General features: G+C 43.2%; 1 protein-coding gene across 1 annotated transcript in view; it reads right to left on the reverse strand.

The window, feature by feature from the left end:
• Positions 1-2,091: 2,091 nt before the first annotated feature.
• The window catches only part of ITIH2 (inter-alpha-trypsin inhibitor heavy chain 2), a 72,493-nt gene continuing 58,932 nt past the window's right edge, over positions 2,092-15,652 (reverse strand). The window contains exons 17-21 of the mRNA XM_073589033.1: positions 7,781-7,894; positions 6,141-6,339; positions 5,512-5,684; positions 5,051-5,162; positions 2,092-2,432 (exon numbers count right to left, since the gene is read on the reverse strand). Of these exons, the coding sequence (XP_073445134.1) occupies positions 2,285-2,432; positions 5,051-5,162; positions 5,512-5,684; positions 6,141-6,339; positions 7,781-7,894 (746 nt within the window). The 3' untranslated portion in view covers positions 2,092-2,284. The remainder of the gene's footprint in view (positions 2,433-5,050; positions 5,163-5,511; positions 5,685-6,140; positions 6,340-7,780; positions 7,895-15,652) is intronic.

Genomic DNA, 15,652 nt, shown 5'->3' on the forward strand with positions numbered 1-15,652 from the left:
AATCCATACTGGGCCTAACACCGTCTGAGCCTGCCTCCTGAGACATATATTTTGAATGTGTACGCTATTCATACATGTTATCCGGGGAAACGGTACCCTTTCTAACCTTTGTGCAATCACGTGCAATCCATACTGGGCCTAACACCGTCTGAGCCTGCCTCCTGATGTTTAGACATATATTTTGAATGTGTACGCTATCCATACATGTTATCTGGGGATACGGTACCCTTTCTCACCTTTGTGCAATCACGTGTAATCCATACTGGGCGTGCGAACGGCTGGCGAGCTGTTAAGCAAGCTACAGCACCTGTGGTTTGCACACGTAAGTTTTTCATTTTTTCAGGAATGACGGTTAGGCCTAATTCCGGAACTGCGGTTGACCTGCACTTACTGGGAAATCATTGTTAGCGGGTAATAATTGTAATCAGTGATCCCCATCACTAACGTTGTTCAGCGGATTATCTGCACCTGTAAGCGACAAACGCTGGCCTTTTCAGTGTAGCGCACATGCAGCCACGGACATGTAAGGGCATGACACACCAGTTATTGGCCAATCTCGTGGGAATAACGCCGCCCAATCAGTTAACCTGCTAGAGAGATCCTTCGTTGCTCCCAAGCATGACATCACACTCCCTAGGAAGAAGGTAATGCCACTGTGGCGACCGTAATCCTGGGGGCGACACAAGTGCACTGATGCCCAGCCACTGCTCGATGAATCTGCTGGTACATTGACCCAGACCACTACATTCCCCTCGCACGCTACACGACCTGAATCTGACCCTGATGAAACTCAGGTTACCCTTCCCATATACAATTCCATCTTACACGGTGACAAAGATGAAGCTGCAGATGAAAGTGCAGGTTCGGCCCACCCGCCATCAGACACACCACCGTACTATCAGGGGCCCTGTGCCAGTGCCATCGCCAACGAGTGGGCCCCCCCTGCTTGCCCAGGATCACAGCACTTGCAAAGTTGAAATACTGTGCAGTGAGATGGAAGATGGGGACGACGAGGAGTCCAGACAAGTACATGGATTCCCTAGCGAGGAGACTTATTTGATTGTTTTCAATGTTGGGACAGCAATTTTTGGGGAGCACTATACTCTGGAGAATGATAGATGGGGCCCACCATACACTGGAACATTCCAAAGGTGGACATCAGACACTGGAGCAGCATTTACAGGGCCCATTATACACTAGAGCATTAGAAATGGGGCCCATTATGTTTGGAGCATTATTTGGGCCCATAAGACAGTGGAGCTTCATCCATGGGGACCAACATATACTGTAGCATTATGTGGAGCTCATCATATACTGTTTCAAACATTATATGGGACCAATGATTCTGTATGGAGAAATAGATGGGCCTCGTCATGAGATGTAAAAAGTGAGGTATTTTTCATTGTACTTTACCGCTATTTCTCTGCCGTATCGGAGCATGATGAGTTGTGGTATGTGTTAAAGGGGCGCTCTTTCGCCCAGGGCACATGAAAACCTGCAGCCAGCCCTCCCCCCCCACAACTTTAGCCAAATAACCCCCATTTTTCAGTGCGTAACTTGTATTATGAAGTTAATTAAGGTTGACAAGCTTAAGTAAGAAGAATTGTTGCTTTTGGCATTCAAATGGGCACTGTAGGTGTGTTTCCTGTCCTCCTCTCACTGCCGACTTTTATTCCCCTTTGACTTACATTGGGTTTCGTGTTTTGGGACGACCCCGACTTTTCCCTATAATCGGACGATCTTGCTCGACCCGACTTTTGGAAAAGTCGGGTTTCACGAAACGAAACGCGACCCTAAAAAACCAAAAGTCGCTCAACTCTAGTGACGAGTGATCAGGGTGGTATTTATATATACAGGATTAAATTTACCTTTTTGAGAGCTTTAGATTTCATAATTTCTACATAGTAAAAGTATAACAATTAAATAAATGAATAAAAAATAAAATTACATGTTCTATTTGGTTGGTTAAATAGATTTCAATTGCCAAATTATTATCCTTATTTGCCAACCCAAAGATCAACTAAAGCCTTTAACATGACCATGATATATTGAGATTCACTAGGAAAAAACATGCATGAACAGTACAACAAATCCCCTGTAACATGTCCTTTATTTTACATCGATCTCATGCTTTGGGATGATGCCATCTGACGGAGATAAGAATATAATATAGCATATTGTCATATTGTCCACTTTTGATATTTTTTCTGTGTAACACCATGACTAACTTTATTTTATCGCATTTTTCTTAGCACAATTTGTCACTTTTTTATAACAACGTTCTTCAATGGAGTTTTAGGAAGCTGTAGAGCTGTGGCACCATGTAGTCTTTATAGTGTCCATCGATGAAACCCTTTCCGCTGTTGTGCACAAACCAGCAGGTCACTTTTGTTCCATCAATTCTGTTGTGGTGGAACTCCTTCTGTACACCTCTGCATAGAGAAAAGTAGTCAGATCATACTCCGCGGCACCAGTTATTCATTTTTTGTCGTATTTGCTAGGAATATGTATTTTTTAGATAACTTATCTGCGATTGCCTCTAAAACTTTCTTGCCTAACCCAATATTGTTAAAGGGGTTTTTACCAAGTTTGGAAGTTATCCTTTACCCATAGGATAGGGGGTAATTTCCCTGTCACTGGAAGTTGAGCTGCTGAGACCCCCACTCATCCCGAGAATGTGGCTCAGAAGAGCCATGTTTGAATGTAGTGGAGATCAAGCATGTAAACCTTCATTCAATTCATTACCAATTGAACCTCCAAAAGTAGGCGAGCGCTGTGTTCGACTGGTCTTTGGCACTCCCTTTTAGAATGAATGGCTCAGTGGTCACATGCTTGATATCTCAGAATCGACGCTGTGCAATGGTCCAAGCGATCAAACCCTTTCTAACAGTTTCTCAGTAAAATCTGTGACTTATGCCATTGTATAGTTATACAGTAGCATAAATCAGTTATAGGTTCCATGCATAAAGAAAAAAGAACACATGTTTTGCTATGGCCTTCACCATAGGAAAGTGAAGGTTTTCTTAATTTCTTTTATATAGTGAAAAAAGGCACGCTAACACATAATATCCCAGCTGAGGTTAAAAAGACCAAGATAAATGGAACCTATCGTGATGTTTGAAGCTTTTGTCTCAAGCTTTTCCTGGAATATATTTAAGACGTGCACCTCAAACATAGCAGAAATCTACTGTCAGGTTCCCTTTTAAGATGTTCCAAATGTATAGACAAGGACAGAATATTGACAAGTAGAGATGCGCGAACCCAAACAGTAGGTATTTTTGATAACCAGTTCAGGCAAAACTGTCAGCTGTGGGCTGCAACCCCCAGCTTTCATCTTTATTATGGCTGGTTATCAAGAATAGAGGGGTCCTACACCATGTTTTTTAATTAAATAAAAATAAAAAAATTAGTTCCCCCCCACTATATTTCATAACCAGACAAGCTAAAGCAGAGAGCTGGGGGCTGGTATTCTCAGACTGGTAAGAGTCCATGGATATTGCCCTCACCCAGCCTAGAAATTGCAGCGTGCAGCCACCCCAGAATAGGCACATCTATTAGATGAACTTTCTCACGCAGCGGGCGGTTTCATAAGTGAGGACACAGTTGTTCATCAGCTATGGACTTCGGTGACCGTTCTCATGTCACCGCTACACACTGCAGGAGCATAATAGCTCTTCTGTCTCAGTCTGAGCCGGCTGGCATGGATAGCAGTCGCATCATTGATGTGACCGCTGTCTAAATCATCCGGCTCTTCTTAGGACTGATATGGATTATCTTCAACAGATAGGCGAGGGATATGGTTATTATTTTTCTTCTTTTACGGGGGACATGTGCATTTGTCAAATAGGCGTAAAGGTGAGTATTATGGTTGTTTATTTTGTGTCTTTTTCAGGTGACAAGAGCTTCAGTTGATTAGATGTAAAGGTGAGTTATAACTGCTTTTTTATTTCAAATAAAGGAGTCTGTCATTATTTCAATTAAAGCATTTTATTCTGGCTGTGTTTTTTTTTTGCAATCTAACTATGGGGATGATAACACTAACCGGCGGGCATGATGTCAGCTGACAATATAAACCTCACAAATATTACCCCACTTGCCACCGATCAGGGCAAGTGGGAAGAGCCGGGCAAAGCACCAGAATTGGCGCTTCTAATAGATGCGCCTCTCTTGAGGTGGCTGCGGGCTACTATTTTTAGGCTTGGGAGGTGGGGGGGCAATATCATTGGCCCCGTACCAGTCTGAGAATACCAGCCTTCAGCTGTCTGCTTTAGCTTGGCTGGTTGTCATAAATGGGGGTGACCCCACATGTTTTTTTTTTAAATTATTTAAATCATTTAAAAAAATGGCATGGGACCCCTCTATACTTGAATACCAGCCATGATAAAGCTGACAGCTAAGGGTTGCAGACTGCAGCTGCCAGTTTTGTCTGTACTTGTTATCAAAACTAAAAGAGGCCCCACGTAATTTATAAAGAAAAAAAAGGATTTGTAGCACAGATGCCGGCTGATGAATACTCCCATCAGCAGAGTCTTAACGACAGCAGGCATACGCTGATGACAGTAGTACCCACTGATCAGCCAATGGCAGTGACCGGCAGTAACCTTTGCTGGCTCACGCTGTCAGTAATGATCTTACTGACAATCAGAGCCCATGTTTGCCGTGCTGTGACGCAGATGACAGCATGACAAACTGGATGTTCAGGCCCCCATTCATCTGAATGGGGTCTGGGATTGGGTGCCATTCTTGTACCCAAACCAAACTTTTTTTTTAGATGTTCAGCCGAACCCAGCGGACCCGAACATCCACGGGTTCGCCCATTACTCTTGAGAAGCTAATCACTGAAGCTGGATTAGATAATGTAGTGCAGAATTGATGTATACCATGCAAAGTGTCCCTATACTGTAGTCCAAATGATAGATGATCCCAGCAAAACATAGAAGAGAAGGATGAGACTCTTCTAGATTAATCGTGTGATGTACGTTGACTAGATATGTATATTCTTGGATTAAATGACGTACAGTGTATATAGCTTATGTGTTCTTATACAAACCTTGTTACAGTCAGCTGCTTTCCTTTAACATTCATTGTAGCGATTGGTTTCTCAGGATCGGTTCCAGGTCGCAGATCATAGACACTGACTTCAGGATCCTTCATAAACTGGCCTAGATAAAGGTGTAGAGCGCAAATTTTATGTGTATTGATATCCTTCCATTATTTATGCTATTTAACAGTTTTTTTTTAATTTTTTCTGAAATTTTTGAGCCTGCAAACAGAACCCGAGATGGCAAAAATAATTTTGTAATGTCACGTTGCTTTATGCTTTAAACTTATTCTGTATGAAAGCGTCAAAATTCAGCTATAACTACTTATAATCTACAGTCATCCGTGTAATTTTTAATTTCTTAAAACATTGTCTCATATGTAAATAGTAATAATCACCAAACAGAAGATAATGATGAAAATTTGGGTGGTTTACCAGTAAGTTATCAAAAACTCTAAGTAATATACTACCTATCAGACCGTGTGCTGTATCGGAGAATGTGTCACTGGAAGGAAAGTATAAACCAAGGAAGTCCACGTTGACAGGGTGATCCTTCCACACACGATGCAGAATAATAAGGAATGACAAGTCATTGTCCACAGTGATGGTGATATTGCTTTCCTTCTTCATTGATACAACCAGTCTGCAATAGCAACAAATTCAGAATGAGCAAGTGTTGCCTTTACTAATTGCTCAGAATGCTATGGAGTGATGTTTATTTACAATGCTTAACACTGAAATGCATCTTGAAATAATTTTTTTATGCTGTGATTGTCTAGTGTGCGTATTGGCAATCTGTGGGGGTCCCAGTAGATCGACCCCACAAAACTAGAAGTTATTCTCACTTATCTCCAATGGACACCACTTTGAATATATACTATATATTGTATATATTGTATATATTCAATCACATGTGACAGACCCCAGAATATTTCGTACTTGTATACATACTATTGTGCACTTCAAAGCTGGGGGTCCCCCTATGCCATCATTCATCATTTTAACTGGTAGTAAATAAATTACTTGCAATGCAAAAAAGCATTTAGGAAATGTTTGCCGTTTTCAGTCCACATAACAAACTATGTAATGATTCACCCACCTATTATATGTCAGAGTACTGGACTCGGACCACTTCATCACTCTCATGTGAGATGGATCTTTCACTGTTATTTGCTCAGTGCTTACTTCTATCTTCATGTTCAGCTGCTGGAAATACAAGCCAAACGTGCCAAAGTAGGTGTTTAGCTTGCCATCCTTTGCTTTCTTAGCAGTCACAATTTTCCCATTAATTGTAATACCTAGAGTAAAAGGAAGCAGATATAGTCACAGTGTTCATGGAGAGTTGACAGTTTACTGAGATCCTTTCTTGTATTCCTTCTGTTACATATACTTGAAGAAAAAATGCCAGCAAGACTTCAGTATGATTACACCATAGTGGGCAAACACGGCATCCACAGGGCTCAATACGCTATCAGTTGTGTCCAGGTCCAGCTCAATGCAACTTTCAGGACTGCTGATAGATGTGAGTCCAAGTGTAAAGGTGTCAATTTTGAAAGTTACTGTATCCGCATCCACAAGTTAGTGATATTTTGGGTTGCTGGTACCCCTACCAATGCTGAATGTGAATGGAGCCATGGTTGATCAAGCACACTGCCACTTTAGGCCGGCTTCACATTTGCGGTTTAGTCCTCTGCGTTTGATGAGGATGTATCCGCATGCGTCCTGCGTACCTATCTTTAACATGGGGTACGTAGGGACATGCGCTTGTATGCGTTCGTTAGCATACGGTTGCACCATTTTGTGGTATGCGGCGGGGTGTGCCAAACGCATCATGTTGCATTTTTTGCGGCGTCAAATATCCACAGTCATCCGCAATGTGGGTTACTGCGGATGACTTGCGTAAAAAACTGCATTACTGGCTATGTAAGCGCAAGCGTATGCAAGAATTTACATAAGATAGGCTCATTGGGCGTGGCTTATGTAAATTAAAAAATGGCACTTGCCTATCGTCCGCAACCGCATGCATGCATTTGCATGCGTTTCCAGTTGCGGACTCAACCGCAAATGTGAACCTAGCCTTATTTGGCTATCTTCAGCCGTCTCTTTAAAAATGAATAGAGTGGCAGTAAGCATAACTGACCTCTGGTCCATTCACACAGGGCTCTTCAGAGTTCTCAGGATCAGTGGGGTCCAGGCGATTGGCAAGTTCAGCCCTATCCCATGGATAGGGAATAGCTTTCAAACTTGGAAGCTATACGCTCATTGAGTGGTTGAAATGATTTTTAAGATTGCTTAAAAATCATGGTTCTTGGCAGCACGTCATCCTGTGTAAATATGTGCTTCAAAGAACAATGTTTTATCCACACAGAATATCAATCATATAACCAAGGATCTGTAACTTTGGGTACCTTGTCTATCTGTCTAAACAGACTATTAAACAACCACCGATCAGCTTGCATGTAGCGGTCGACTAGGATCACACTTCTGGAGAATAAAGTGCAACTTGCCGCTTTTTTTTTAAATAGAATTATGGCCTCCCAAACGTAAACCAAATGGACACCATTATTATAAATGGGGTCTGCCTTGAGACATCTTTATCCATTATAGAATGGATGAGATTTTTACAACAGTTACATTTTTCTGTTTCTACAAAAAACAGAAAAACTAACTCTAGTGTGAACCTAGCTGTAAAGGCATAAGGTAAGGCACATGTGTATTACCAGCGTACAATTTCCTTACCTAATTTTGGATCTGACATCATGTTCAGGATACTTCCAGCCTGTGCATCAATATTGAAGCAGACATCTGTCTGACTCTTTGGTAAATTTATAATGAAATGGGGATCGTTGTCAACTGGAAATACATAAGTATCAGCAATCTATTATACATAGTCCTGCAAATTTGGGAACGGCAAGGCTAAAATTAAAGCTGCTACTAAATAACGCCTAGCGACGCTAATGGTTATAATACTACATAAAATACACTTTTTCATAACTTTTGAATGACAGTTTAGGTTACTCAATGGCTGCGGATTTTAATTCACATTGCAGAAGTTAAAAAGAACCTGTTACATTGTACAGTACTGATCCGTGGACAGCATGTCATAGAGAAGGAGAAGCTAAGGAGAAAGAAATATAGGTTTATGGGAAAAGATTCAGTATAACTTGTATTTTTGTATTCTATTCATTGAAATCAATGGAGTCTATGTATAGGAGACCACTGGGTGGTCCTACAAGTGATTGACAGCTATCTCTTCATGCACAGTCATAGAGAGAAGACCGATAATCACTGAGTAGCACCACTCTTTGGATTCGCATGCATATAAACACCATGATGAAATATGTCTTACGAAATCCTTTACCACAAAATGTATATTAATCTTGGACAGGTTCTCTTAAACCCTTTAGGACCGAGCTACTTTGTACATTAATGACCAGGACTCATTTTTTAAATCAGACAAATATAATTTTATGCGGTAATAACTTTGGAACGCATCACCGTATACCAGTGATTCTGAGAATGTTCTTAGGATATGTTGTTCTTCATGTTAGTGGTAAATTTTGGTCATATTTATTGCATTTATTTATGAAAATATTGAAAATTTTGCCCCAAAAAAGTGAAAATTTCACAATTTTCAGACTTTGAATTTGTATGCCCTTAAACCAGATATACCACAGAAGATAGTTAATAAATGACATTTCCCACATGTCAACTTTACATCAGCATCATTTTTTAACCAATTTTTTTTGTTAGGAAGATAGAAGGGTTAAAATTTTATCAGCAATTTCTCATTTTGCCAACAAAATTTATATAACTATTTTCTTAGGGACCTCATCACATTTGAAGTGACTTTGAGAGTCCTATGAGACAGAAAACACCCTAAAGTGACACCCTTCTAAAGATTGCACCCCCAAGCTGGCCAAAACCACATTCAAGAAGTTTATTAACCCTTCAGTTGCTTCACAGGAACTAAAGCAATGTGAACGGAAAAAATGAAAATGTTACTTTTTCCCACAAAAATGTTACTTTAGCCCCAAATTTTGCATTTTCACAAGGTTAACAGGAGAAAATGAACCATACAATATTGTTGTAAGATTTCTCCTGAGTACACCAATACCACATATGTGGTGGAATAACTGCTGTGTTGGCACTCAGAAGGGAAGGAGCACCATTCGACCTATGGAAAACAAAATTGGCTGGAATTGGGCACCATGTTGCATTTGGAGAGCCCCTGATGTGCCTAAACAGTGAAAATAACCCACAATTGACCCCATTTTGGAGGCTAGACACCTCAAGGAATTTATCTTGATTGTGATTTTCCCACAAAAATGTTACTATAGCCCCAAATTATGCATTTTTACAAGGGTAAAATGAGGAAATACACAGTCCAATTTGTTGTGCAATTTCACCTGAGAACGTCAGTATCCCATATATGGCGAACAATACTGTTTGGGCACGGTATTATTTATTTATGCTTTGCTTATAGAGCGCTATCTTATTCTGCAGCGCTTTACATACATTATCATTACTGTTCCCAGTGGGGCTCACGGTCTAAATTCCCTATCAGTAAGAGTACCGTTACACATAACGATGTCCCAGCGATCCCACCAATGATCCGACGTGGATGAGATCGCTGGGACATTGTTAGCTGATCGCTGGTGAGCTGTCACATAGCCCCTCCAGCGATCAGGACCAGCGAGCACGCTGGTTACCAACGTAAACATCGGGTTTCTAAGGGCCGCGGCGCCCCTAGAAACCCGATGTTTACCCTAGATACCAGCGTGCACTGCAGGCAGAGCGACGCAGACAGACCAGCGTAGCTCTGCTATCTGCTACTCCGGTCTGACAGACTGGAGTAGCAGATAGCAGAGCTACTCCGGTCTGTGCGCCGCTCTGCCTCCACCTGGCACCTCCCGCCCTGCCTGCAGTGCACACTGGTATCTAGGGTAAACATCGGGTTTCTAAGGGTCCCGCGGACCTTAGAAACCCGATGTTTACGTTGTAACCAGCGTGCAGCATCGCTCATCGCTGGCTCCTGCTGCCACACGCAGCGATGCGCGCTGGCTAGCAGGAGACCAGCGATGAAAAAACGGGCCAGGACGATCCAGCACGATCAGCGATACCCCGCGGGGGGGCCAATCACCGCTGGATGTCACACCCAGTGATCTCGCTGGAGAGATCGATGATGTGTCACAAAATCAGCGATCTGGCCAGCGAGATCACTGTGTGTAACGGGCCCTTAAGTCTTTTGGAGTGTGGGAGGAAATCGGAGAACCTGAAGGAAACCCACGCAGACATGGAGAGAACATACAAACTCCTTGCAGATGTTGTCCTTGGTGGGAATTGAACCCAGCACTGCAAGGCTGCAGTGCTAACCACTGAGCCACCATGGGGTAGTCCTTGGAAGGGAAGGAGCACCATTCAACTTGGAAAGCAAAATTGGCTGGAATTGGTAGCAGAAGCCATGCTACATTTGGAGAGCCCCTTATGTGCCTAAACGGTGGAAACCTCCCATAAGTGACCCCATTTTGGAAACTAGACCCCTCAAAGAATAGAAATATTTAAATTTTTTCATGAAAATGTTGTTTTAGCTACAATTTTTTAACTTTTGCAAGAAGTAACATGAAAATATGGACCAATCAGTTTGTTACCCACTTTCTTCTGAGCGTAGCGATGTCCCACATATTGTCAAAAACCTCTGTTTGGACAATTGGAAGGGCTCTTAATGGAAGGAGCACTATTTGAATTTTAGAACCCAAATTTGACTGATCTAGAGTTCTTAACATGCCAAAACAGTAGAAACTCCACAACTGATCCCACTTTCTAAACTGCACCCCCTAAAGAATTCTTGGCTCTTCCCACTTGCCCTGGTGTGGTGGCAAGTGGGGTAATAGGTTTTGGGGTTGATGTCAGCTGTTTTATGGTTGCTGATATCAAGCCCAGGAATTTGTAATGAAGAGGCATCTATAAGATACCCGCATTACTAAGGGCCCCGTCACACACAGCGAGATCACTGATGCGTCACAGAATCAGCAATCTTTCCAGCGATATCGCTGTGTGTGATGGGGATCAGCGACCGGCCCCCCTGCCGGGTATCGCTGATTGTGCAGGATCATCCTGGGCCATTTTTTGATCGTTGGTCTCCCACTGGCCAGCACGCATCGTGTGGCAGCGAGAGACCAGCGATCAGCGACACTGGATGCTGGTATCCAACATAAACATCGGGTAACTAAGAGCCACGCAGCTCTTGGATACCCGCTGTTTACATTGGAAACCAGCTTGCTCGCTGGTCCTGATCGCTGGAGGGGCTGTCTATGTGACAGCTCGCCAGCAATCAGCCTAACGATGTCCATTTATGTCGGATCTTTGGTGGGATCGCTGGGACATCGTTATGTGCAACGGGGCCTTAACTCCATAAGTTTAAGTAAAAAGACACACAGAAAAGTGTGTATGTATGTATGTATGTGTATATGTATGTGTGTGTGTATGTCCGGGATAGGCATCCTCACCGTCGCAGCTACAGCCACAAAATTTGGCACAGTCACACGTCTGGACCCCGATAGCGTCCTAAGCTATGTTGTGAGGCAAAATTTTAACCCTGCGCCTTCCAATTAACCAAACAATTTTGCCCCTATCTACATACTGGGGAAAAAGTGTGTGCGTGTCAAGCCCCGCCCCTCATTATGATGTCATAATGCCCCTATTTGCATACTGGGGAAACAGTGTGTGCGTATCAAGCCCCGCCCCTCATTATGATGTCACAATGGTTGCCATGGCGACGCTGATGTCATCATAGGTTGCAAGCCCCGCCACTCATTATAATGTCAGAATGGTTGACTATGAGATGGAGGATGTGTGATGGGTATATGGGCACTGGACTATGGGATGGTGGATTTGTATGACGGGTATATGGGCACGGGACTATGGGATGGAGGATGTGTGATGGGTATATGGGCACTGGACTATGGGATGGAGGATATGTATGACCGGTATATGGGCACGGGACTATGGGATGGAGGATGTGTGATGGGTATATGGGCACTGGACTATGGGATGGAGGATATGTATGATGGGTATATGGGCACTGGACTATGGGATGGAGGATATGTATGACCGGTATATGGGCACGGGACTATGGGATGGAAGATGTGTGATGGGTATATGGGCACTGGACTATGGGATGGCGAATATGTATGATGGTTATATGGGCATGGAACTATGGGATGGAGGATGTGTGATGGGTATATGGGCACGGGACTATGGGATGGAGGATGTGTGATGGGTATATGGGCACTGGACTATGGGATGGAGGATATGTATGACGGGTATATGGGCACGGGACTATGGGATGGACGATATGTATGATGGGTATATGGGCACGGGACTATTGGATGGAGGATGTGTGATGGGTATATGGGCACTGGACTATGGGATGGAGGATATGTATGATGGGTATATGGGCACTTGACTATGGGATGGCGAATATGTATGATGGGTATATGGGCATGGGACTATGAGATGGAGGATGTGTGATGGGTATATGGGCATGGGACTATGGGATGTAGGATGTGTGATGGATATATGGGCACGGGACTATGGGATGGAGGATAATTATAATTTGCTATAACTAATGACAGTTAGTTACTATGCCCGGGCAGCGCCGGGCTCTTCATCTAGTTTGAAATAAAACTCCTGATCCTCTTTTACCCATGTATTCAGTAAAAATAATAATCCATCCTATAATCCATTAGTCCCATGAAGAGCCCAACTCTACTACATCTGGATATATTGCTGAGAAGTGGCATGATGTGACCGCTCAGCCTGGCATCCAGGACACCCTGAGCTGAGTGTGGGATGGTGGCTGAGTGACCAGCAGTAACCACAAAGTTGTCACCGCTGGTCACTGAAGCTGTGTTCTCATGCTCCGCTCAGTGTATCCTGGATGCGAGGCTGAGTAGTCAAATCATGCCTCTGCTCAGCAATATATCCAGATGTAGCTGATTTGGGCTCTTTGTGGGATGAATGGATTATTGGCAGACAATGGGTGAAAAGGGTTGGGGAGTTTTTATTTCAAATAAAGGACTTTACTCTCTGTGTGTTTTTTAAATTAAATTTACGGGGTTAGTAATGGGGGAGTCTCATAGGCGCCTCCCCATTACTAATCCCTGGGCTTGATATCAGCTGACATCAAGCCTATAAATATTACCCCACTTGCTACCACGCCAGGGCAAGTGGGAAGATTGAGGCTAAGCACCAGATTTGGCTCATCTTATGGATTTGCCATTTTTAAGGCAGCTCTGGGCTAACTTTCTTATGACCATGGCTCCTTTCTAGGCTATTAGTATTCAGCCTCAGCTGTCTGTTTAGCCTTTGCTGGTTATGGAATATAGGAGGTACCCCATGTTTTCTTTTAGGGTTTCTTCCCTATAACAACCAGTAAATGCTAAGCAAACAGCTGTAAGCTGATATTAATAGTCTGAGAACCTTGACAGCTATTGGCTGCTTCCGAGAATATTGACATCATCCCTCAACTGTCGGCTTTCCCTCAGCTGGTTATGAAAACTACAGGGGACCCCACACCATTTTTTTTTCTTTCTTTATTTTTATTTAGCACATGTAGTATCTACATGGATGCTGTGGCAGAAGAAAATTCTGGCATTCATGGATTGTATGATTCTGTGGGCACCCGATCGCTCTCTTGCGCTGTCTGTTGTGAGTTCATTTTTCCCTTCACCAGTGAGGTCTGATGAACTCCCTCTTCTGGCGAAGGAAGGTAGTGAGGCTGATTACCAAACAGCTGAGCAGGTAGATGATGACTGGGTCACAGGAACTGATGACTGGATATAAGGCAGCCGACGCCCTGCTGCCTTGCCGGTGATTTTCCTGCTGGATTCTTGGAGACCAGTATGATTTCTGCTTCTCAAAGCTAAGTTTTGCTCTGCCTTTTGTACACTTTAGTTCTGGTTTTGTTTGCCTTGTTTTTTTGGAGTTCGGCCATCCCCGGCCGGGGGTGAGCTGAATTCCATTTTTGTCTCTGATCTGTTGATCTCTGGCTCTGTCTTCAGAATATACCTGAGTGCTGATATAGTCTTTTGAAGCCTAGCGACTTCAGGGCCTGTTTCTCTTATCAGTCTGTTGGTACATTTTTGGATAGGGTTTCTGCGGATTGCAGACAGCAGCTTTTCTATCCTGTCCTATTTAGTTAGCTTGGGCCCCATCATTTGCTCAACCTATCTTTCTATCAGTGTTAGTGTTTTTCATCTTGCTTCACAGTCATTATATGTTGGGGGCTGCCTATTGCTTTGGGGTCTGCTCTGGGGCAGTTTAGATTTCCCCTTTCTGTCTTTAGGCTAATTTAGTTCTCCGGCTGGGATCGAAGGGTCTAGGGCACCATAGGAACCCCCCACGGCTACTGCTAGTTGTTGTGGATAGGTTCAGGGGTCTGCAATCCGATAGCTGCCAACTTCTCTGGTTTTCTGGACTTAGCTATTATTTTTGTTTTTTCCTCCTTCGGTGACTCATCCATAACAGCTGTCTGTATCTGAACTGATCATGGTGTAAGCCTCATCTGCCCTATACAGAAGTGTAGCCATTGCAATATATATATATATATATATATATATATATATATATATATATATATACTAGCTGAAGAGCCCGGCGCTGCCCGGGCATAGTAACTGTGGTTAGTTATAGCAAATTATAATTATCCTCCATCCCATAGTCCCATGCCCATATACCCGTCATACATATCCTCCATCCCATAGTCCAGTGCCCATATACCCATTACACATCCTCCATCCCATAGTCCAGTGCCCATATACCCATCATACATATTCGCCATCCCATAGTCGAGTGCCCATATACCCATCATACATATCCTCCATCCCATAGTCCAGTGCCCATATACCCATCACACATCCTCCATCCCATAGTCCCGTGCCCATATACCCTTCATACATATCCACCATCCCATAGTCCAGTGCCCATATACCCATCACACATGCTCCATCTCATAGTCAACCATTCTGACATTATAATGAGTGTCGGGGCTTGCAACCTATGATATCAGCGTCGCCATGGCAACCATTGTGACATCATAATGAGGGGCGGGGCTTGATACGCACACACTGTTTCCCCAGTATGCAAATAGGGGCATTGTGGCATCATAATGAGGGGCGGGGCTTGACGCACACACACTTTTTCCCCAGTATGTAGATAGGGGCAAAATTGCTTGGTGAATTGGAACGCGCAGGGTTAAAATTTCGCCTCACAACATAGCTTAGGATGCTCTCGGGGTCCAGACGTGTGACTGTGCCAAATTTTGTGGCTGTAGCTGCGACGGTGCGGATGCCTATCCCGGACATACATACATACACACTTTGAGCTTTATATATTAGATATATATATACAGTGGGGAAAAAAAGTATTTAGTCAGTCAGCAGTAGTGCAAGTTCCACCACTTAAAAAGATGAGAGGCGTCTGTAATTTACATCATAGGTAGACCTCAACTATGGGAGACAAACTGAGAAAAAAAAATCCAGAAAATCACATTGTCTGTTTTTTTTTCATTTTATTTGCATATTATGGTGGAAAATAAGTATTTGGTCA

The sequence above is a fragment of the Dendrobates tinctorius genome, unplaced genomic scaffold (assembly GCF_039654945.1).
Source record: "Dendrobates tinctorius isolate UK_male_01 unplaced genomic scaffold, ASM3965494v1 ptg000105l, whole genome shotgun sequence".
Taxonomy (NCBI): Eukaryota; Metazoa; Chordata; class Amphibia; order Anura; family Dendrobatidae; genus Dendrobates; species Dendrobates tinctorius.